The 25560-nt window shown below is 39.3% G+C and overlaps 1 protein-coding gene across 3 annotated transcripts; it reads right to left on the bottom strand.

Annotated features, from left to right (window-relative positions):
• Window positions 1–11773: 11773 nt before the first annotated feature.
• On the bottom strand, window positions 11774–25225 carry LOC117413323 (KH domain-containing, RNA-binding, signal transduction-associated protein 1-like). 3 transcript variants are annotated; one of them, XM_058997383.1, is made up of 11 exons: window positions 24900–25225; window positions 21209–21333; window positions 20146–20262; window positions 19144–19290; window positions 17877–18016; window positions 17441–17648; window positions 17156–17223; window positions 16734–16792; window positions 14469–16276; window positions 13917–13972; window positions 11774–13120 (listed from the first exon to the last, which is right to left on the bottom strand). In XM_058997383.1, the coding sequence occupies exons 1-9, from the start codon at window positions 24991–24993 to the stop codon at window positions 16179–16181; spliced, it is 1056 nt and encodes a 351-aa protein (XP_058853366.1). In that variant the 5' UTR covers window positions 24994–25225; the 3' UTR covers window positions 11774–13120; window positions 13917–13972; window positions 14469–16178. The 3 variants fall into 3 exon arrangements, with proteins under 3 accessions (XP_058853366.1, XP_058853364.1, XP_058853365.1); XM_058997381.1 differs by having other exon boundaries at window positions 17877–18019; window positions 24900–25224; XM_058997382.1 differs by having other exon boundaries at window positions 16084–16276; window positions 17877–18019; window positions 24900–25224.
• Between the last annotated feature and the right edge of the window lie 335 nt (window positions 25226–25560).

Raw genomic sequence — 25560 nt, 5'->3', positions numbered from 1 at the left:
GCATCTTTTTATTACAGTACAACTGCTGATAAATAACGTTACAGTGTTTATTTAATTTCTTTTTTTGCCGACACCCTCAACTTCTTTTTTTATTGGCTAGTTATTGTATCCCTGTTTTTCTCCCCAATTTCGAATGTCCAGTTATTCCCCATCACCGCTGCTTCCCCCTAAATAGCTCAGGACCTTTGAAGGTCAGTGGGTGTTTCCCAAACCCACTGCCAAGCCGAGACTCTTTTTAACCCAGTAGCTCAACAGTGGATGTAATGGAGCTCTCTATTCTGCAGATGTCTGCTGGAGCTCACCGCGTGCCTTGCCAGTGCCAAATAAATTCCAGCTTCGTGCAACCTTCCTCGCCTCACTTCCCAACAATCAGCCTTTTTGATATCAAGTATTCCTTAACCCTAATCTCGCAGACAGAATGAAATAAAATTCAATTATGAATGAATCCATAATTCCTGTTAATCAATGCCTGGTTAACATACAGTAGAAGAATGACACCTTCATTATTTATTCCAGAAACACAAAATCAATATTTTCTTCTCCGATTTGACCAGCCCACAATTCCTTACAGACAAAACATGCCAAGAATGGTGTTAGATCAGCCTGGTTCATGAGTAGCAAATTGTGACAGGTAGAAAAGTCATTTAAAATGTCATATTCCAGATTGTGTTTGCTGTAGACCTCATTACTCTCCGGATCTTGTTTGAAAGCTCCAGGAATGCGCAGGCAATTAAATCAAAAAGAGACCTGCGCTCTTTAGTACAACCCAGACATGTCTTGCCATCCTAACACAACGAACGAGACTCCACTGCACTTGTCAACAGGCCTGCCAATTAATTAGCTGCCCTTTTTTTGCAAAATATCATTCGGTGACATTCTATCAGTACAGGATGTGGATATTTCATGATATATATGTGACAGGAATTGAATATTAGCCATCTAGCTGAATCCCTCATCCTCTCTATATAAAGACCCAGTCACTTCCAGTATGTTTGTAACTGGCTCTGAAGCTTCAAGTAAACGGATATATTAAGGAATTGGACAATTTAACAAAGCAACTGGTCTGTCTATCCTGTTGTGTTACGGTAATCTTAACATCATTGGTCATTGGCAATGTAATAATTATTGGGTAATTACATTGTAATTCATATGAAATTCATATTGAGGAATTCATCGCGATTCATTGCTATCATGAACACATGGTTGCTCATATGAATTAGTGTTGAATGCATGTGAAGTTGGAAACCATGTGTTATTATTCCATTTGTATTAATGTAACTGTAGGCATGACCTTAGAGATATGTTAAAGCCCTGCTACATTAATAATAATGTGCTAATGTTTACGTGCTTGAATAAGTATCTGAGGGCAGTTTAAACAGATATGTTTTAAACAAAAGGTATTATGCTATATCAATGTACAGCTTGATATACAGTGCTGTACAAAATGAGATGACTTAACCGATAGCGGACATGATAATGCATTTGCTGATCTGGCTGGACCATGCAATGCAGTTGAGAAAGCTAAGATTCTGAAGAACAATGGACCACATGTCACTGCCAGGACACACGTGTTTACAACCCATTTAACAGCTTGTGTTTGTCAAAATGTGTCACCAGGCCTAAACATTATTAAAAAAAAAATGTTTAACTGTTTATTGATTTTCCAGCTGTCAGAACAAACTGAATATAATGAAATCCATCAAATACAAAAAAAAAGAAAACAATACATTAAAAAGAGGGACTAAGAGAGAGAGAGAGATGCATTGCAGAGGACCAAGGAAACAATAGAGAAAGGGCTGCCATGCAATAGAGAATATTTCACAGGATCCACAAAGCGTGTACAGAACTTGATTTTCTCCAAGGCATATGAGGAGGGGAGGGGGGTGGGTGGGGGGGCAGCTTGTTCCCAACCAAACAAGACCAGACGTCTAGCTAACAGAGCTGCAAACATCTCATTGAATCACATTGTTACGTTCTTATAAAACATTCTTCTACACTGATGCCACCAACCAGCCCATCCAACTGTTCCATGTTTAGTTTAACCCGTTCCACCATGTTTAAGATGGGCTTGTTCTGACTATTTCCACAGCCGCACCGACGCTGCAGACTCATTGCATTCCCATCTGTAGACAACACTGACTCTTCTTCTTACCCGGTGTCAATTTACAGTTTCTCAGTGCCGGATTGACAGAATGAGGCCACGCACTGGCAACTCATTCTCTGGAATCCCTGCCTCTTTCACACTCACACTCCTGTTTCGTTGCTGAACCAGTAGTTCTTTACCCCAGCCCCCCTCATTTATAGCCGCTGCAATCAGCCTCCTGCCCCTGATCACCGCTCGCAGACCTGTCTGAACCTGCAGTCTGAGCATCATCAAATCAGAGTTAGTCGCCTGTCAGGCACTAAATGACATGGGGAGGGAGGGGCATTGCTGCAGACAGGGCCCGTGACAGAGTGTGCAAAGTGGAAGATGATACACAGTTACATAAACGCCGGTAGTCATGAATTCCAACACCACCCTCTGTGCAGGACTCCACATCCCATGTAAACTTAGAACAGGGCAGGTATTGTCCTTGGCTGATTTTACTGCACAGCACAGGGGTCTCCAATCCTGGTCTTGGGTCTTCTGGTTTTCGTTTAAACCGAGCTCTCAGTTACTTAATTGAATCAGTTACTGGCTTAATTAGTCAAGATTAACATGTGTTCCAGAGCTATTGGTGATGTAAAGACACCTATAAAAGCTGCAGGATTGGGGCTCGCCAGGAGCAGGGGTGGAGACCCCTGCTATACCACGTTCCTTTACTGAAAACAAAAGGCATGGTGCTTGTTATTGTTAGTAAAGAATTGTTTCTGCTCCAGATGCCATTAATAAAAAACTCAATAAAAACCGGGACCATTCCTTGTATTAATCAAAGGCAAAGGGAATTTAAAAAAATGCAATTTCTGGAGCTATTTCATAACAATCTGAACACGACTGAACAGGACAGATCCTGTGAGAATTCAGCAGGTATTGCAGGAGATTTGTTTTTAATAAAGCCCCTTTCGAAACAGTTCATTTCCTATCGCTCCGCTGTATCCCCCAGCACAAGGAATCATCTGTGTTGTAATAATGCACGCAATTTTAGGTCAACAATCTGGAATAAACATATTTTTCTGTAGGATCACGTTTGACGAAATATAAAGAGTAACTACCCTGAAGTTTCATTTGAAATGCTTGTTAACACTTCCCTTACTCTTCATGGTGTTTGCAGCCATTCTGAGTGCTTATGGGTCCTGTTGCTCCTACATTCACTTTGTCACATGACAGCTCAAAGCCTGTAAAGGCTGATTTAGCGAACTTATACCGTAACAACTCAATATGGGATCAACCCAATCCAGAATGATTGAAAACCCTGACTGCTCCTGACATCTGACCGTGACTGCACGGTTGAAGGTTTAAAAGTTTCTACATTTACAGATAATAGCTTTCATATCTGAGGCTTGATATTTCCATTATAGCCCCCAGAAATGTTAAGCAAGCAGAGATGATATTTAACTTCAGAGGTTTCTGCAGATTTCTGGCGTTGCTTAGCAAGCAATCGCGGTCACCGCGTCGTCCATTTGCAGGACCGCAGCTGCCTGGATAAACAGAGGAGCTGCATTTCTGAGTGCTGTCAGTCTGGCCGTCTTTCACGAGAGGCAAATTCATCACAAAGAAAAGCAGACACGGTGTGTACTTAAGAAGCTGACAGACCGCATCGATTGAGAGGCAGGGAGCTGGAGCTGTGAGCAACAGGACCTCATAATACTGCAGAGCGGACTCAAATGTCTTTCAAGAGCAGGCATTGAGAATTCACTCCCCGCTGGACAGAAAAATAAATTACAATAAATAAATCCCTGACTGATAGTTACCTTTGGTGTCCTTTTCTTTTGTATTAAATATTGTTTTTTTATTCCCTGTTTTTGTTTCTATACTTTATTCCACTTCTTGATTGGCGATCTCCATTGTAATGTTTTGTTTTTTTTCTTTCTGGCAGTGCTTTAACTCGAAGATGTAATTGATATCCTACAGCTACTTTGCTTCACACTGAGTGGGGTTTCAAAGGAGGTTTTCTGATGATGCAGAGTACACAGGCAGCTACCAAACACCAAGCAATTCCATTTTATCAGCACAATAGCACACTCCAGGGTGTTCAAATCTAAACAACAACCCTAGGCATGCCAATATTGGTCCATAATTGAACACCCAGTCATGTGTTATTGCTTTCTTATTATTACACACTAAAATGTAGTTTTGATTTATTTGTATTGCTAGGGCATGTTACAATAATTATTACAATATGCAATATTACACATTATGTACAGTGTAACTATGCATAATAACATTGTAATTACATGTAAGTACACATGTATTTACTGAGTAACTGCTATGTAAATACACAGTAATTAGATACTCAAAACCTAAACTAAAGTGTGACCGGAATGACTTGCATGCATTAGTGTAAATATTTATTATTAGCATGGGGCGTGGCAGCTTTATTCGTTAATTACTGCAGCTGTACTAAATTTATAACAACCAAAAAAAGAAACTATATAAACATTTTGACTAGGAAACAGGAGCTGAAAAAGGTGTGCAACAAAATCACAGGATATGGTAATATTGATGTTTTAAAAAAAAAAAAAAAGCAGCAGATGTCTCTATGCTAAAAGAAGTGATCATAATCCCAGCGTGGAATAATAAACACATTGCCCCGGGCTGACATCAGGCAGTGCTAGACTCTCCCTAATTTTAATCTGTGTTGTTTGTTCCACAGAATCCTTTTTGGACTGCGGCAAGAGACAAATTAAAACCCATGCATTTGCTAACAGAACAGTTGTATGATTGTTATCTCAGTAACCTGCATGTAATCAAGCATCATACTGTGTAATGCCCTTCCAGGCACAGAGTGGCACACAGTTTGCTTGATAAAGCTGTTTCACTCAACAAGCAGCACACACTGCAATACTTCAGGGGAGCTGCTGTAGGGAAGATACAATGATGATGTACGACACTGAAAACTGTATACACACAAGCAAAGGGCTCTAGGAACCTAGGCTTGCAAATTCCAGGAACGGATAAAAGTAGGTAACACAAAAATATATAATGGAGTAGAAACGCAAAGGGAATGGAGGGTGCTCCTAACACTGTCATGCCCATTTATATATCACATGTGGTACAATGCTTAGCCACCCCTCTATATTATTATTTCTTAAACCCAGCCTCACACGCCAGAATTATTCATATGCTGTACTAGTAGCCTACGTTTCAGTTTCAGCATTGGAGCAGCCTTCCAAAAGTCTTCAGAGCTTTTAAGACCATGATTCGATCCTGCAGTGGTGGAGTAGGATTCAAAACATAATGATCAAATTAGGGTCACTGACGGAGTTCATTAGCTTGACTTAAAATACTGCATGCTTCTCCAAGAGAGTTCTGTGTCCATGTTATTAGACAACATTACCTTAATTTCCAGACATCATGTATGCATTAGGTTTGCCTTGATACAGTCATGTATAAACCCTCTTACATGAACGAATACAAACATGTTTAGTTTTGTCACCGAATACATTTCCTGCAGTGTTTTGTTTAGATATTCAAATATCTAACCCAGCACTAGCTGTCAGCAGCAGTAATAGTAGAATACTTTTAACTTGCGGGATGAATAGAGTCTTTAAAATCTTAAAAGGAGTTAACAAGGTTACCTAGTCATGTGGTTTACGCTGAATCACCAAGATACTTTAAGACCAAACTTTTGTTTTCTTATGTTTTTTTTTTTAATCAGATTTTTATAGGGTAGTTTTTACATGGATCACAACTAAAAAAAACACAGAAGGGAAGACGTATATTTCATATGATTTTGTAAAGCCAAGGGGTATCCCTGTCCAGGCTTGTTAGGATCAGGAGGAGGCTTTTAACAGGAGGGTTAAAATGCAGGTATCTGAGGGCCTTTGAGAGAAATGAACCACAATCACACATATGGTGCTTGTGTGAGTTGGCGGGCAGCCTCTCTCCTGAGCCTAGAGGCAAGGAGCTGGATAACTCTGTAGAAATGGAGGTTGCTGGGAAATCAATATCAACACCCTTGCACCCCCGCCCCCACATTGCATAAGGGAACGGACCACAATTTATTTTACTCAGATCAGTCAGCCACCACAGAACTGGGCGAGTGCTGGATAGGGCTTCCCAAACCGTTCCAGAGATGTTCCATGGCAGACGCAATTATTTCTGTTAAGCGAGGGAACACAAAGCCACGTTTTTAGGAACAGTGGCTTGAAACCTGGTTTGAGGCAACTTTGCCGTATCAAACCCCAAGTCTCCCTTGGTGTGCCGTTGCAGTGGCCTGAAACCTTGAATCCTGAACCATGATCCCTCAGCTTTACACTTTGGAATCCAACTTTTTTTAATTAACAGGAATAATAATTTAATAATAATCCGTTATTAATGACACACTACTGGTATAAAACTACATCTACAGTTACAAAGAAATGATTTCCTTATAAAGGTCTTAAACTGAGGGAACACAATGCCACTTTGTGGCTACACATTTGTTGTAATGCTATAGCAGGTTTGTACTGTTACATGTCTAATATTGATTAGTAACACGGTTATAGGTGCATGATAAACACCTGATTAGATGTGATTTTATAGGGTTACAGAATAAGCGTTATAGATTTCATTTGTAAAAACGTTCACAGTGGCTTCAGTAGATATTGAAGTAGCAGAAAGTCTAAAACCCATATTTATTACTCGCAATATCAAGGGAAACCAGGACGGAGGAGATGAAATCAGTTTCCCATTCTAATAATATTGAGTGCTTTAAATAGGATGCGTGTTTGGAGCTTCACACCCACACCCCCTCACACTGCCTTCCACATGAAGACGGGCTGCTGCAGTGAATCCATGTGCAGAACTGAAACTGGGGGTATATCACTTTCTGAATATACTGGTCAATTCTGGAATATAATGTGCAGCATATAACACACACCCTGTGTATAAGGCACACCCTGTGTATAACGCACACCCTGTGTATAAGGCGCCTGACTGTTTGCCACACAGAATTATTTCCAGCTCAGAATACAGAAAAGCCAATGTGAATGAGGAGGTCACAAGGAGATTTATAAAAACTAATAATAATATTAATAATGAAAAGCACTGCAGCAAAATAAAACTACCCAGTTTCTTTCATTCAAAAATCTCCGGGGGGTATAAATGAAATTCTGCACACAATATTACAGTTCTGCTGCTCTAGCAGGCAGCTTGGGACAGCGAAACAAGATGATTAAACCCAGGCTGGAGAGCCGAGAGCTCTGCTTCAGGACGATCCTCTGGGCTGAATTATTATTACACTACCCTCTGCCCATCCCTCCCTCTTCTCTCGTTCTCTCCACAGGTACAAACTGCAGGACTGTACTGCTAAAATGATGAAAGGAACATTTTGCTTTTCCGTTTTTTTATCACAGATGGATTTCTTACAACAGAACCTGATTGCAGGTATTTTTTTTATGTGTTTATGCTTCCTATTATAAAGGGAATAAAGATGATGGTCAATGCTGTATCGTAAAATAATCGACCACAGACAGCGTTATAAAGAACCAGGCAGCAGTAAGGTTCCTCATGCTCAGTTAAGATGCATTCTTCACTGTAAGCCTCTTGTTTTTCTTTCTCAGTTAGATCCCCTTGATTGTGCTGTAGTATTATAATGCACAATCATCATCACAAATACTATGTTTTATACATACATGTACACTTGGTTTACCTAGGTCCCATCTATCTCAGATGAAGTTGTTTTCCCCCTGATAAGTTTATTAATGTTGAAAAACCAATCGTGTTAGACATGTGTTGCAATACACAAGCTGTTTTGAATTATTCTCTATATACAGTACTGTATATCTTTGTCAACTACTTGTAATTCATGCAATCAGAATACATACAAAAATACTCCTGACTCTTGCTTGGGACCAAAGAACCTGTGCCAACCCCTTCTGTATTTTACCTCATACTGTCATGCTTGAGAAATTCTTTTGAGCTCTTCCAGTCAGGCATCTTAATAGACAACCGTGGCGCTGTGAATCTGAACCACCCTGAGGTCCTGTAGCAGCAATTTAAAGGCGTGAAATTAATTAGCGCTCAAAGGGGAAGAGAAGGAAAATAGCAGACGCAAACAGAGTGAAGGGGCCTCGTTCAGGATATAAGCAGATATAAGCTAGAAGTGACTTTTTTTATTTTTAATCAGGCATGTAAATAAACACCCGCACTCACTACTCCGAACCAAGTGGCGCAAATTCAGAAAGAGCGGGTTTCGTCTCTGGGCTAATCCGTTCAAGCTAAAGAGTTAAAAGAAAAATCTAATTATAAGAGCAACAGAACTCACTGCACTGTGGAGAGCAGGGTGACAAGTGAATTGAAAAAAACTTTAATTCCATTTTAAACAGATTAAGGACATACTGGAGCTGGGAAGGAAAGAATTAAAGAAAAAAAAACACTTTCATCAACAATATCTTGCTGGGCCAGGCCCTCGAGTCATACCCACTATAGCAGAGCTGTGGGATATACTGCACACAATTACCATCTCCATTTGTCATCCGCCACTTAGTAAAGCCATTAACCAGTCATGAATATTCCCAGGTATTTTTTGTGTTTATTTTTTGTGTTTATTTTGTGTTTATTGAGTGGCTACACAATCTGATTAATTAACCACTGCCACACATCCTCTGTTGACATAGGTTTCTTATATATATATATATATATAGTGTGTTTTATTTTGTTTTTGAATTCCCCTCATTAGGTTTGCTGTACAGGTTTAAGATTTTACATCTGAAAACTGCCTTTGCATAATAGGATTGCGATGAGACAGGACTGCGAAACGAATACTGGTTTGTGAACCTGATATCTGAGGGTATCAGCTTCAGTGTTGAAATGCATCAGGTATTAACTGACTCTTTCATGATTAAGCTACTGCGATGGGGTGCTTACGACTGGCATAAACCCCTAATCCAGTTTGCCACTCTGCCGTCTAATGACAAGCGAGACCGTTAGTTTAGTGTGCAAGTACTGAAGGCTGACACAAGATGTTGATAACCCACTAGGCTTGGGATGGGAATATTAAATTCACTGGAGTACAGTATCAGTTGCCTGCAGTACAGTATTGTGTGTGTGTGTATATATATGTTGATCATCGTTGTGGTTTTTGGTACCCATTTCAATTCTCTGAGGATCTCCTCGGGAGTTCAGTATGTAGATTGCAATGCAGCTCAGGGCTATGTGATACACTGATTTGCGTACATTACTGTACAATTCACCTTTCATTTGAATACTTTTCTACTACATACTGCAGATATTCTATATCCTTGATTGGATTGTCTCACAGTGATCATCAATGTTTTTCCCCCCACCAAATCCCAGAGCAGGCTTTTTAATCACACAGGTGACAGTTGCTGCAAACGTGTCAGCTTGTGCCATAAAAATCAAGCTGGTTCTTCATATTAACATATGAAAAAAGTCTGTGAATCGGCAATCTGTTTGGGGGCCGTTGTGAACCTGCGGAGAATATAAACAACAGACAGTGGAGTTACGGCCATCCCTCAGGTACACTGGACTGGTAATGATAACTCCCGAGACAGGGACAGGCATTCTCAAACAAACAGCAAGCGTGTTTGCAGACAGCTGGAAGCGCCGAATTATTCGGCTTCAAAGGGATTGAGGAGACCAGCTGCAAATGTGTTGAACTACAAAGAAAGTCTTTGATTTTGAGCAATAGCCGTCTAGTTATTAAACCACGTGCAAGAGATGTATGTATAAACGGAGCAATCTGTAGTAATGTTCACCCTAAAACCTGTTACTAAAGAGATTATATATATATATATATATTTATATAAAGAGAGACAAAGAGAGAAATATTGTTTTAATAACTTGCAGGTTAAGAATTAACTGAGATAAAGGTTGAAGTGGTATGTGAATATGTGGACCTATTTAAAGAGAGATGAAAGCACCAACTGTAATCAAATACAGCTGAGCTAGGCAAGACCTGAACATGAGACTGGAGGCGTGTAAGTAAAATGAAGATGACAGTGCATGCTCTTGGAAATGGAGCACCAGGTGACAGTGTGCAAACCGAGGCTAAAAGCCTATGCAAATGTATTTTCTTTCATAGCTGTACCATTCCAGTCAATAACCAGTCAAAATGAGCCACTGTGTGGTACATACTACATCTGTTTTACTCGTTTGCCAGGACACAATAAAAAGAAATATATCTATCTATCTATATATATTTTTAAAGCATGTAGAGAAATAGGCCTACCAGGTCAACCGTTTCTCTTTGCTTGTGACCACCCACAGCTCAGTACATCGAATGCAAGTTGTTTTTGATAGCTTGGGCTGGGCAAGGCTAAAGCACTGGACCCCAGGTAACATCCACTTAACAGGAATTGATTGGTACAGGATTTCAATTCCCTACAAATCGCTCACAAAACAGATTCCAAATCATATAAAGTCAACTGGAAGAAGAATGTAGAGAATTTTGAAGCCAGCATGCCTATTGGTTACCTGTCATAACTGTTTAAAGGTTGCATAAAGACTGGTGATGATCTGTGTGTACGTTCTTGGATAACAGAAGGGAGTAATGCACTTCATTGAATAATAAACCTGCAAGGATGACTTGCACATTTTATTTGTTATTACCGATTCCAATTTTCATTGATTTTATTTTGCTAGCTAATGTTTCGGTTTAGATTGCTGCCCTAGATATGGGCACAGTGTATAATTTATATATATATATATATATATATAACACACACACAACCCAATTTTAAAAAAAGTTGGCTGTAGGCATCACACTGATATTGATTGTCTGCCACTGTAAGAAATGTGAGAATGCACAGAACATCAATTTCAAAGAGAAAAAACTAAATGAGAAGGCTACTGATTCCACCTAGATGGGATCATTTCAGCAAATTCTTACATATTGAAATGGGTCCTTAAGTACTGGGGTGTGGTCACTAGTTTAATTCACAAGACCCATCTCACCACTGACACTGGCAGTCTAAGAATGTGAGGAAGTTCATATTGTCACTGTGATGCACACGTATCTGCAGTCACTACTACAGAAGCCCCTTTAAAAATGAAAGCAAAAAAGGCCCACTCAGCGATTCTGCAGATACAATCCTTCCTCGTTTTTAATAAAGCATGAGGCAGGTGGCAGACCAACGCTTTGAAAATAAACACACAATGGCTTGTGTATTACATCTAAAATTGTGAAGATACCATGTGAAAGTTCAAAACACTTCAATGTCTTCATTTAAATGTTTAGAAACATCTTGCTTGATGTAGAAGGATTCTGCAATGCATTTAGGCACATGTGCAGGTCTAGATGCACTGTCAGACTGGACTGCGAGGGATGCAGGATAACATCTGCTTCTGAAGGAACAGATTGCAGAATGTGAGGAACGCATTGTAAACTGTGCAGGTAGTAACAGAGAACTGGTCTATATATTATTGGATACCAAGATATTTGATCACATTGTCTGCACCCCCTCAGAAACGTGACACTCAATTTGAAATCCCACGATTTATCTCAACAGACTTCAATTTTCTAAAACAGCCATTTATTTCAGTCTGGCTGAATACAATTAACACACAGTAGATTTTTAATGCCCAGGAGTTTGTAAGCAAATACCTCCAACAGTGAAGACAACAGCTGGTGAAATCCCATTTCAGTAGCCAGGTTTATATTTTGTTCCACCCAATAAATTGAGAACCATGTGGATTTGATATAGAATTTATTTAGAATAAAAAAAAAATTAAGAAAAAAGTTATCATATTACAGTACATACAAGTGAATCAGCACCCCACCCCATATATCACACACACTGATGTTAAAATGCTTACTGTTGCAGACTGAATCTGTTGTAAAATGCCAAAAGGTCAATCAATGAAAGCATTACATTTTTGCATTTAGGGCAGTTCAGCAACCACATGTACCATTACAAGTGCTTCTGGCCTCCAATTTGTCTCAATTTGCATTGCACAACAGCAAGGTTTAGTGCAGTTTGCTTTTAATACATTTCAGCATATCCCCTCATGCAGTGAAGTCCATATTACATTTGCATTAACTGGGATGAAGGAAACTTGTTCTAGACGTTAATGGAATTCTGTTCACTGCTTTTGGGATTTATCAAATGTTTCATTACATTTGCACTTATTACCGTTTGAAGCAACCTTCCAATTGTTTAAATGTAGCTTCTGTGGCAGCTAATGCTCATTAAATCTGTAGCAATGAGCAGCTCTCGTTTATTATGGCAGGTTTAAGATTTAAAAGACTCATCAACACAACAACCATGGATATATGTAGATGCCATGTTCTCCAAAACAATTACAGCCCAAACAATGGATTATGTATTGATGTATTGTTCATCACTGTGGCGGTTCAGTGCTGATGCAGCACAAACACCACCCAAGCACAGATACTGTGCAAAAAACATCTTGTGTGAAAATGCAGATCATTCCTGCTTCACAACAATAACCGCAAGCAGACTGTAAATCATTTAATGGTCATGAAAACATTAACCCACTAAGGACTCACTACAGCTGTCACTTTAATAGGCTAGTGTAAGGATCAGCCCTTGAAATTATTCAAAATGCATTGCTTGGGCTGCCAAATATACAACACGATTCATTAATTTTATTATTTTAGCAGACACTCAAGAAATACTGCCACAAAAACTTAAAAAACCCACAGTCCAAATTTAAACCTTGGACACAGGGCTGCACCATGGGTAAACCTACTTTAAAAAACAGAGTTGTGGTTTAATAGCCCAGCCTTTCTAATCTATCCAGATGGCTTTAGTCTGCCCAAATCTTGCAATAAGCAGCTTTCATACCTTCGAGAAACAATCGTAACAAATTCCTCTAAATGTAATATCTGGCATTTCTGTAATTTAAATAAAAAATAAATATATTTAAAAAAATCTTTGCTTCACTCCTGGCATGTGCATATCCTCGATTTTCACATCCAGGACAGTCTAGTACCCAAGATCTGTTTTCAGGTTCAATCCACCTTTCTTCCTTGGCTGGGATTTCACAGGATGTCTTTTTTTAGGCTCAGAAATCCTAGAGGAATAGTTACAGGGTCAAACTTACATTTTTTTTTATTATTATTTTAAAACAGTTTGCCATTGCATTTAATTAAAGTAAAAAGTCTGCATTGCAATGTAGTCTGTATGGCAGAATTGCAAGTACATTATATTTTTGGCAAACTATTTATGCCTCCGTGAAAGTCAAGACATCTAGTGTATCTCCCTCCCCCTAATAAAGCTCAATACTGTAAATATTGACATGCTTCAGTTGGTCTATCACTAGACTATTACAGACTGTGAAAGTAGAGCTTGTCTAGTGCAGATATCCAACTGGAGTTGCTGCTGGATCAACCTGCAAAACAGCTGATATGGTGGGCTGCATGTTTTTGCTGCTCATTTGAGGACTGTTGGTGGGTCATTTAGAATCAAAAAAGTCTATCCTCCACTGCTAATGGCATCAAATGCAATGCATTTCAAGTCACTCCAGACAGAATGCAGCCAAGAGAAACTGAGGCAAGAGCGAATGTCATGCAGAGATTGTGCAGAAAGCATATCCTTTGTAGTGAAAGATTAAATGGAAATTTTTTTTTTTTTTAAATGGAGTCGCACTGCTGCGCAAAACAGGTAACAGCAACCAGCCCAAAATCCCTTGGCAGACAAAAGGGCATACAGAAATGAAAGAACCAGCTATACAACACCAATATCCTAAAGACATCCCAGTGTGCTTGTTATGTATGCAGTTACATTAAAAGGCAGCAAGCAGCACAACATCCAAAACAATGAGAAGCACTGGATCATATCCTTATAGGCTATTGTAATTTGTTACCTACCTGTCTGAGGGAGGAATCCCAGCTTTCAGGTTAGTTCTGTACAGTTATTTTACTTCCTGCAAAAGTAAAAATATGTACTTTACAACCCTTCAACTGAAATGCCCAGAAAAAGCAAATCAAAAGTACATCAAATAATTTGCATGCAATGCTTAAAATTACAAAAGCAAAAAGGTCATGCAACTCAAGCTTGCAAATATTAAACTGTATGGTTACATTTGAAGACTAATTAAAATTACTTAAGGCACAAATATGCAAAAAAATTAAATTAAATAGCAGCAGCTCAAGTGGTCTACATACATCTAATTGTTTTTGGTTTTATATATACACATTTAATAGCTACCTTTTTTTTGTTAGCAAGAGTTGCATTACAGTCATTACAGGGCCATATTACATAAGGACTACTTTATTTTGAAACAACTTTTATGGCTAGATTTTTATTCTGCGTTTTTTTTTTGTTTTAACTTTATTGAACAGATTTTAAGCTTATACGCAGTTTACTACCACAGTTTATATAAAAAGATATTAAATTAGGAGATTTAGGGTTAGCGTTACCTTTTTTTGTGATGCACTTTAGGCTTACTCATCCTTTCTCTCCCGCGATAATTCTTTATTAAAACCAGCCACGTTTCTTTGCATCAAGAATGACATAAGTGCCCTGCAAGCTGACTTGAATGGTTGTTGAAGTTGTTATTTCAGAGACTACAAAATACATATTTCTCATTTGGTAGGAGACAATCAAGTTTATTTTCAGTTATGGTTGGCTTTTGTTTTAAATACAAACCCAGGCATTGCTGCATTTGAAGCCTTGTTTTGGCCACAACCTTTGTTAAAGGTAACTATGAGAGTTTATTTTATAGGGAGGACATAGAAGTTCTTACCTCTAGATCCTTTTTTTGTTTTTGTTTTTTTGTTTTAAACAAAAAAGGAGAAAGATAGTGTCCTTTACTGTTACTCATAAGTTGACACTTATTAAAATGAAAGATTTCAAAATTACATGCAAAGCATTTAGATTTAAAACAAACAAAAAAAACTCAGATTTGATGAACCATTAACTTTGATTGTTATTTAAAGTTATTTAACAACATTATTTTACGATAAAAACAGAAAGTAACAAGTTTATAGTTTGATAAAAAAAAAAGACTAAACTTTATTGACAAACTGCTGCAAAAACATTTTTGGACAGATATTTAGTTACCTATTTAGGCAAGCTTACACAAGGAACATTATGCATTTTATGGAGAAAGTACAACTTTAATGGCAAAATACAGTTCTTATTTGAAGTTTAAAGTATATACATAGTTTCGGGGTTTAGCTGCAGTGTCCCTTTTTTGTAAGCATCTGTAGACCCTGTGGGGATGTGTCAATCCTTCAGACTGATGCAAATTCAGGGATTTCACATGTGTGCTTTTTAATCCAACTCTCGCCAAAATCAGTACTTTTGACAACTGCATAGCTGTATGAAGATTTACCATTAGCAGTGATCTGTTACTTTAACTTGTTCAAGTATTGAGGTAACAATTTCTCAACAGTCAGGACATCGCAACAGGGTCTACTGGGACTATATTTCAAAACTCTTAATCCAAAAAAGATATGATTCCTAAACTTTAAATTAACATCTTTTAAGAAACTATTTAAAATGAAGTTCTTAGGACAGCATTGGCTGGAAAATTTAAAAGATTCTTGCAATTGTCTTTTAGGTAATCCAAGTTGCCTATATTATATACTTCACTTTTAAAGTAGAAAATGATTAATTTAATGGTTATGTTTTTGTACATATTTTTTCACTTTTTTTTTTTTAATTAAACAGAATTTTGAAATGTAGCCTAAATGGGAATCTGCAACTGCAATTTTAAGCACGAATTCATTTAAAAAGCAAAACAAAATAAAATCTAAAAAATTTAAAAAAAAAAAAACATAACCTTCACAAACTTACAGGATGTTAAACTACAGTCGTAAGCAAATCATTCATTTTATCAATCTAGATTTCTTAATTCAAGCATTTTATTTATTTTTTAATAGGGTACTTAAATTTAACAAAACTGTCAAGGTGTATAAATGAAAAAAAAAACTAACAAAAGTTTAGCTGTGTTGCCTAACTGCTAAGATTGTTTGAATACGTTTCAATGCATACATAAGTCCACAGAGTAGAAAACAAACGGACAATTACTTTTGTCTGTAGGTAAAGCGACAGTGGCCACAGGAGACAGAAGAAATCAGTGAGCAATGCTCTTATTCAAATTGCTGCTCTTTAAATTTCCTCTTTCAGTATCGACCATAGGGATGCTCTCTGTAAGCACCCTTCACTGGCCTGGTTGGGGGCGCCTTCATGGATGCTCTTGTTCCATTCCAGTCATCCTGACCTAAAACACAAAAACAGGGATAGTTAATAGCTCAGCTCAATCAGCAAGTAGACAATTGTGTAATATTAAGCGTGCTAGTCAGGAGGTGCACACTTACAGTTCCAATACCCTCTTTCATAGTTTACAATAGCTTTTTACAGCCATAAAAAGAGAAAACTGACCTGTCTCATTAAGCCACCCCTACTCCAGTGTACAACCACAACAAAATGAACGCATCTGAAGACTTAGCATTAATAAGTTGCGTGGGTTTTCAGCCATGCAACCGCCTCTAAAAATAGTACCTTTGTTTTACATAAAGATAAGGGTGGGGATTGAATTACCACATGCTCTGGATCTTGAACACCCAGGAAATGTAAACTGGACCCCCTTAATGCAGCCTCAATTTACTTCTGTTCCTTTAAAAGCAAGTTAAAAAGCAAAGCAGAAAAGGGTTCAACTTTCAAGACAGCCACCTTACCATATGGTTCGTAAGCATCCTGGGCCTCCCCGTGCCCGTAGTCATAATACTCTGTATCCCTGAAACAACAATTATTCAATGATTACTCCAAAACGAACATTAAATACTGGATATGCTAAAAAAAAGTCCACCCATCCCCCAAAAGTGAAACTACAAGCTACAATGATAAGGTCACCTGCCATCATAGCAACAAATGTATTCAGGTACTTAGAGAATAACCTGAGAGCATTTCAAAGTTATCAAATAAAAGCACTCGGGCATCTCAGAAAAAGCTTAGGTTACAGTATAAACTATTTAAAGTGTTGTATTATAATGGACATTTCACATTGTCCAAAGTGCGGCAAAAGCACAATTGTCATTCATGCTGCTCAGTAAATTACTCCAAAAATGGATTGTAAAAACAGGCATTAGCCTTTACTTACGCCTGGGGTTGGGTGTAATAATTCTCATAGGTCTCATAACTTGGTTCCGCATAGCTATCTTCATATGCCTACAATGGGAGGGAAAAAAATAAATAAAGTACAATTACTTTTAGCGCTAAAATAAATAGTTTGCATTTGATTTTGTTTTTAGACCAACAGAATATGAACATCTATATCTATTTAGAGAAGTCATATGTCTAAGTCGCTTCGTAGCTCAAGGCAACACTGTTGTACCAATTTATAATGAGTGACAGAATATAACAAATAGATCTTCATAAATCTTACATATTCTTCGTAGGGCTCTGGAGCAGGTGGATGAGGGGCAGACATTCTCTGCACACCTGGAGCAGGAGGCCTAGCCCGGGATGCTGGAGCCCCTCCCCTGGGGGATTGGGCTGGGGGTCCCCCACGACCAGAGGGCCCTCCTCTAACAGAGCCACCCCTGGGTGGACCACCTCGCGGGGCACCTCCACGCGGTGGCATGCCACGTCCCCTGGAAAACAAAAAAACAGAGATAGTGGTAAGTAAAACCAAACAGCAACAGAGACACTTCAAGACTAAAAGAAAATCCTTACCAGCCACTTTGAGTGTGTGTTGGAACTAACTACAATTTACTGTTCAAAGAGTACAAACAAAACAGTTGATTGCAAGAGACATTAGGGCGCAAAGAATTCAATTAGATAAAAGGTTGGCTAAAGGGAACAATAAATCCCAACGTTACCTGCCACCAGCTGCTTGTAGGGGTGGAGCTCCACGACCCCTCCCAGGGGGCCCTCCTCTCCCTCGGGAGCCAGGCTCCTGTCCTCCATTCAGGTAGCTCATCTCCATGAACTGCTCCTGGCAGATATCGTCCATCATTTCCTGCTTCATATTAAAAAGAAAGAGCAGCACCTTCATTATGGACTTATTTAGAACTGTATATAAAAATAGTCTTTGATAGAATCTGTCCATGTATTTTTGGACCACAATGTAAAGAAAAGGTTTATCCCCTCGGTGAGCAGAGATAATGGTTTGTAATGCTTATCTGCAGTCCAATAATTCAAACTAGGGTGCAGTCTACACCCCAGCCTCCCTCCCCTAGACAGCTACAGTATGTTTCAATATTGAAAGAAACTTGCACATCCTTTATCTACCAGTGCAAAAAACATTTGATGACGCACTGCATTAAACATTTCATTCAATTAGTCATGCTGCAAATACCCCCCCATTTGTTTCAAGGTTAACTGGAAGGTAGTAAAGATATGCTCAGTGTACATATTGCTGTTCATAAGCACAAATTCAGCCGTGTTTTTCATACACGTCTCCTCTTGCAGACAAGACAGCCCCATCTGGTACTGCAAAATAATCCCTTAATGCTTTGAGCTTAAAATGAAAGCATTCAGCCAGATGTAAACACTACGGAAGACTGCCAGGATACTAGCGTGGAAAACATGTATATATCCTGCAAGCTTTTTGCATCAAGGTTAAAACTAGGATATCAACATGTTTTACAAAGGCTGATCGCAGGCTAAACATGGCTGTACAAATTCAACGCAGAGCAGGAAGTGAAGATAGCCTGTGTCCACCCTAGAATTGGAATAGTCATTGTACAATAAGAGATTTAGTTTGACATATGGAGGGGGGCGGCACTCAGTTTTGCTTCCAAACCTAAAAAGATTAATGATGTACTTTACAACCTTCTACTCCTGCAAAAAACTGAAGCAAACCTAAAACATGCTTTCATAAATAAAAAATACTTAGCGAGCGTGGGAGTCTGCAGCTATAACAGTTCAGTAGCACATCTCCCTTTAGGAATTGGAGAACCCATAAGGAGGTCGTCAATACAGGAATGGTGGGTGCAAGACAGATTGGTGAGACTGAATTCAAGAAATTGTGTGTCGGGGTGGGTTATATTTTGATAGGGCCGTGTGCTAGGAGGAGCCCTTGCCCATTAGATGAGCTCAGGTAATAGACTACACTAAAAAGGCATCTACAGATTCAATACTTACAGGAATCAAGAACTTCTTCACCTCCTCCATCGCATGGGCCATGCGTGAATAGGCTTCAGGTGCTGGAGCAAAAACTTCAAGAAATACATGCAGCTCCATGCTCAAATGGGCGTATTTCGGTTCGCCACCTTTTCGTAGACCTTCCTCCTGCAAAACAGAATTTCAGTGCGATTAGTTTTGTACCCAATACGTGTGGGATGCATATGAGAACTAGAAGTATTCGCACATCAAATTGCATTTACATTGTTTTGCTGTGGACATGGGTTGCAGTATTTTAGGCAGAGCTATAGTTCTCTCTTTTTTTTTTAAATTTAGTCGCCAATTATTTTACCCCGGTTTTCACCCCAATTTAGCACGCACAATTATCTGTATCCTCGGTTCACTGCTCGCAACCCCCCCGCCGACTCGGGAAACGGAGGCTGGAACACGCGTCCTCCAAAACGTGCTCCTGCCAAGCCGTCATTTTTCGCCCTGCAGATCCACAGAAATGCCACCAGACCTATAGTGCCGGAGGACAACACAGATCTGGCGGCTCTACTGCAGAACCACAGGCGCCCTATCGGCCACAGGGGTCAATGATGCGCGGTGAGCCGTGGATTCCCCTGCCGACCTAAGCCCTCCCTACCCGGGCAGCGCTCAGCCAATTGTGCTCCCGGTCACGGTCGGCTGTGACATAGCCTGGATTCGAACCTGCGATCTCCAGGCTATAGGGCACATCCTGCACTCCGCGCAGAGCGCCTTTACTGGGTGCGCCACTCGGGAGCCCCCATAGTTCTCATTTAATACTTAGAATTACCAAGAGATTAGGTCAATTTCATCAGCAAATCCAATCAATTTGCTCATTAAGTATCAAAGGGGGTACAGGTGAAAAACTACTCAATGTATTGGCTACATGTTATTTCTGAATATTCTGAGCCCCATACTAAATACCAATTGAATTAGTATTGTCCAAAGTTCTGTTCATTGAAGGCACTTTTAAAATAAGCCATTGGATAGCCATACCTTTGCTTTGTCCCTCATTGATCCTTTCCCAAGAACTGAAATCTTTGCTCCAGTTTCTTCCTGAAGTCTCTTGATTGTGTTTCCTTGGGGTCCCAGGATTTTTCCCACAAAGTTAAACTGCAAAAAGACATGCAAGATGTAAATATTTAAGCCCACAACCCTTAGTTTCTGAAGGTACATTTAGCTTAAGATTGGTTTCAGCACTGGATGAGTCACTATCACTCTTCCCCCACCACTTGCCTCTATCTATACACATACACTCTGCAGTTTAATTCTGGCAGAACAAAGGCAGCAGTTAATCACAAGCACTACAAAAAGCAGGCAAAGAGACAACCACAGATGTCACTGGGTCTTTAACTTGAGCAGATATTGCATCCTTGGCACGCTCCAGAATTGCATCCACATTTGCAGCTCAGATCGATGAGATGATTAAGTGGACTCAAGGCACGTCAATAGTGATGCTCGGAAGTTGCAAGGACTCAAGGCTTCCATTTAAGCCCCTAACCCTTTTTCTAGCATTTGTACACGCTTAGTCCCTTCCAGCACAGCAATTCAAAGAAGGCTGTCCTTTTATATTCAATTAAATACATTAAAAAATAATAATTTGGCCGCTCTGCTGTACAGCTGTGACCCTTCCCAGTCAATGACCTCAACAGCAGGCAGACTAGGCTTACAGAACACAGAAGGTAAGTCTGGCTGTTGGGAGAATTCCCCGTTTAAGATTTCATGCAAAACAAAAGTTTGTATAATCTATCTATCTATAAAAACACAACATGTGAAACTGCTTAACTGGAGTACAAGAGCGATCCGCTTAGCCGAGACCACCACCAGATACCTCAGTACCCAGCCAGCACAAACAAAACAAAAACTACCTTTCAGGTTTGTTTTAAAATAAGGCATTACTCCAGTCTAAGCAGACTCATGTGGGATCACAATATGCAGTCTGTAGAATTTTTTTTTTATTATTATTATGAAGGATTACGTTCCACACACAGGGTGGAAGATCCTTTGCTGGGATGAGAGGATTTTTTGCACGTAATTTAACATGTTCGGTTCTGCTCACCTTTGGGTATAGTTTCACTGGAATAAGGACTCTCTCTTTCAGTTTGAGGTTCTTGTGTGCAAAAAGGTCCAGATAGGAGTCTTCTTCCTCTTTCTTTGGCTCCCCTTTTTGAATCCTTTCAATTTCTAAAGAAAAAGAAACGCATGCATCAGCTTCACTGTGTAAATGCCATTACCAATAGCATGCAATCAAGCAAGATGGTGAACTTAAATACGCAATAACATTGTTCAACACCCAGATTGTAATTCCTTCTTTGAATAAATTTGGGTCTTAAAAGCTTCCAGCACTAAATGCAGCTGTTGACTTGCAGAACAGTAACACGGACAGAGTCCTACAAATCAAACCTGGTACACTACTAATAAATCAAGCGTCAGAATATGAGCATTGCTCAGCAAGATGCAGGATTGACAACCATAAACAAGGTTACTCTCCTGCAACAACTGAACAGTTATAAACAAACAAAAACAAAGCCACAGGCATCCCAATGCAGGAGCAAAACCTGCTACTGAGAAATAAGCACAACAGCATGCAAAATAGCGTTTGACCAGTTATTTAGGCTTACTTTATTTCAGCATTTGAAAACCAGACATAACATTAGGTTTTTATCAAAGGCAAGGGAGAATAAAAAACACTATAATCCAGATTGTCACAATGGCATTTTTCAAATGACAGAGTGAAATCCAATAGGGATACAAGACCTGGAAACTGAAAGCAGATACTGGTCTCAAAAAAGAGCCTGTAAACATCTGCCCAAAAGAATGAAATCCTAATCCAGGAGGATGGCTTTAACCCACCTTTACACCCAGCATCCACCAGGCACATTACCCATACCGATTCATAATCTCATGCCCTGAACTTGTTTTCCCACTCACTGCTGCAGCCTGCAGTTGAGGTTCAGTAATGTATGGCGATTGAAGTCATGCACAAATACTGATAAATATGCACAAGCCGTAACAGGGAGGCAATTCCTCTGGTATTTAAAAACCAAGCACCACCCAGTGAGAAATGCTGTCTAAGGGTAGAAAGTCAATTAAAATGATCTACAACAACCAGCGCTAAACTGGCATCTCATAACAGCAGTTTCATTAAAATTGTCTGTGGCAAGCTTGTCGAATCTGGTCCTGCAGTCACAAGGTGGAAAGTTTATTTTATTGATGTTTTTTAGACTTTCCACTCAGATGCAGAGAAAAAAAAGCAATGCATTCGGATTGCTAAAAATCAAAAAGGACCTCACAGCAGTCACTAAGATGGCTGTAACTCCAGCAGTGACAAAAGGGAAAGTTGAATCTCCAGCAATAAAAAAAAAATCTGAACAGGCCCAGCAGGGGAGGGGTTTACACCAACAGAGCTCTTTACCAACTGCAGCGCACATACAGACTGCTACAAAAGCCAGCATCTTGGAGGCTGCATTTAGTGCCATTAAGACTCTTCAAAACTCAGCAGTAAGTAAATTTAAGAGGGAGAAGGTGCAGGGATTTGTAATTTAATTTAACATCTTAAGCAGAACCTGGAGTGGATAAAGTACTTATTTTAAAATAGCTACACCCGAGCATTTTGCAATTATCCAGATCTTATACCACCCTTCCCCTTATACTTTAGGCTCCCAATTACCCATTTATTAGCAGGATGGCACATTGCTTTGTGGTCAGTGGTTGCAAGCTGACCTGCCAACTGCATGCATCAGATGGGGTCTGCTGTTTCGTACACAACAATATTGATAATCTTTTCAACAGTATCGGATCTCCCAACAATATGAACAGTTTGTTGGAAAGCATTAAACTATATTCACAACAGTAGAGTGACACTTTCACTGCAGGAGGCTTGTTCGTTTAATTTGAAACAGATGCAAGATTTTATGTTCTGGCCAATTGTCAAGCTTCTGCTAACATAAAAGTACAGAGGAAATGTATACTTTCAAAAGCCAATTTCTCTCTCTACAAGAAACAGATCACCTACGTCAAATGAAAGGTTTTAAGATTTTTGATTCAGCAAGAGTTGTGGATAGGAGGTAACATTTAAAACAGTAGTCTAGTTCTAAAAATGCTGCAAATAAATAAGTGTACCCCCGCCAGTCTGTGGATGCCACGTTTACATTAAGTGAGCACAAGACATTGCTGACTGTACTTAATCAAAGTTTACCAACACAGCGGACAGCTACTGCACCACTGCTGGCAAGAGGACTAGATTATGTACACAATGGCCACTCGCATGAATCTCAAGAAAATAAAAAGCACACAACAGAATCGTAATATGCATTCCCCTTTGTTTGAATGGTTGGACGGCAACCAGAATCAACTAATCTCAAAATAGTTTGCTTCCCACTCAGGCAATATACCAGCAGAGCAGTACGATCATACAACCCTGCCCGTGGAGTGCTGCTGCAGTGAGCGTGTGAAAACTGCTTACAAAATGACAATAAAAAGCAGGGGGTATGTGGGCGAGAGGTTTCACAATGTGAGATATGCATACACAAAATGCTAAAGTTAATCTGCAATAAAATTAAGAACCTCCTCCAAAGATAGCGCCTTAGAGCCCACACTCGCTTTTACCAGCAGAATCCGCAGTTACAGTACAGTAATAGACTTTGAACATGCTAATTCGCCAGCCCGCCCGAGCGTGCAATTAACCAAGTCCAATGCGCACCAAAAGACTCCGTAACTCTTATTCACGACCTTTATAATAAAAAGTACATTCATTTGTCATAGTAGACGAAAAATATGACTGTCTTGTTTATGCAACAATAATGCATACAATTTCCCTAAACTATACAGATAAATTTACTGCAACGGCGACTATGAGATTATTAAAAGAGACTTAATTAGTCGATGCAAATCGTTTAATTGTTGCATATATAGTCGTAGTAAAGTTACATATCAGCTCTTATTTGGCGTATTACACGATAACCACGGTTTCTCCTTATTCGTGCATTTCATGCATGTCGATTAATTTATTACATGTTAAAGGAAATAATCCAGGATTTAATTGCATAAAAAGTAAACTGAAATGTATTGTGCAAGCTTGGTCTGTAGTTTACCTGTTCCAATATACTATTTCGGAAAGTAAACAAAAAATCTACATTAAAAAAAACACGTTTGAGTGCAACTGTAAGTGTAAGCCATTCGTACAACGTGGTACACGCAGCCGCCATTCATAAGCCTCGTGGTTAAACTGAAACGCCGTCTAATACAGCGATATCTATTTTTAGACGATATCTATTTCTCAAAAAAGGTCTTTTAAATTCAAATTGTTTAGAGATGTTGCTGGTGTTTGGACACACGAAGAGGCATTCGTTTTACATTCAGAAGGTTCTGGCATGCTTGCGTTTCGTTCACGTTGCAGTTTCGCTTTGTGAAAGTTTGAAGCAGATAAACAAAAAACGCGGTTGTTCCATCGCATTTTGATAAAAAAAAAATAAAAACAAACACTTGTAAAATGTAAGGATAACAGTACCGAATTATGTAGCTGAACCATACGTATTACCAGAAGTCTGGACCGAGGAAAGAAAAAACAGAAACATTCAACAAAGTCGGGCCTCGTAAGTCGGCGCACCTCTTTGTGCAGACGCCTCGGTCTCACTTTCTTCCACAGCAGTTGATTCGGCGCCGCCTATGCATTAAAACGCCACAACCATTAACCAAATACAGATTTAAAACAACGTTAAGACGGAACCCCTTTGAGAGAACAAGCTTACCTGCAGATATGAGTTTCATCGCGTGAGTAAAAGACGAGTCCAAACTATCTTTCTCCGCCAGCAGCTCGGGCAAGTATTTGCTTTCGGGCTCCATTTTGTGTTTGTTTTTGAATACAAACTCTTGAAAAACTGTTAAGAACGTATTTCTCGACTCTTGTCGCGGGGGGGTTTCAAGGTTTTCGATTCGTTACAAGGTGGGGAAAGCTCTGTCGTAGTTAATAAGCTGTTGTCGGTTGGTAATGTCTCCCTCTCTCCTTCCTTCCGTCCGTCCTTGCTGTCTGGAAATGGAATCCGAGTGAGAACAAAAAGCTTACGACTGATGAGAAAGAAGAGACAGAGCGGATATGAGGTCACACGGGTGGGCGCCCCGCCCTCGTTTCTTATTTCTTAAAGGCACAGGACAAAACATTAAACTATACAATTGTATCTCCGTATTGCAAAAAATAAAGATACGTCATATCAACGAGAATTAAAATATATGAAATATATGTAGCATTTTCTTGAACAATGTATCAAAATGCCATTGGTAAAGACAAGACCGGTTGTGAAAAGATAGGTGCATAAGAAAAAGGACTAGTTTGTTGCACTTTATAATCAATCCCTCGTACACTATTGGCAAACACATGAATTAATGGATTAGTTAAAAAAAAATGATATGTTT

This window comes from Acipenser ruthenus, chromosome 23 (genome assembly GCF_902713425.1).
Source record: "Acipenser ruthenus chromosome 23, fAciRut3.2 maternal haplotype, whole genome shotgun sequence".
In the NCBI taxonomy this organism is placed as follows: Eukaryota; Metazoa; Chordata; class Actinopteri; order Acipenseriformes; family Acipenseridae; genus Acipenser; species Acipenser ruthenus.
Note: the sequence above shows the minus strand (reverse complement) of the source record. Positions and strands in the feature narration are given on the sequence as shown.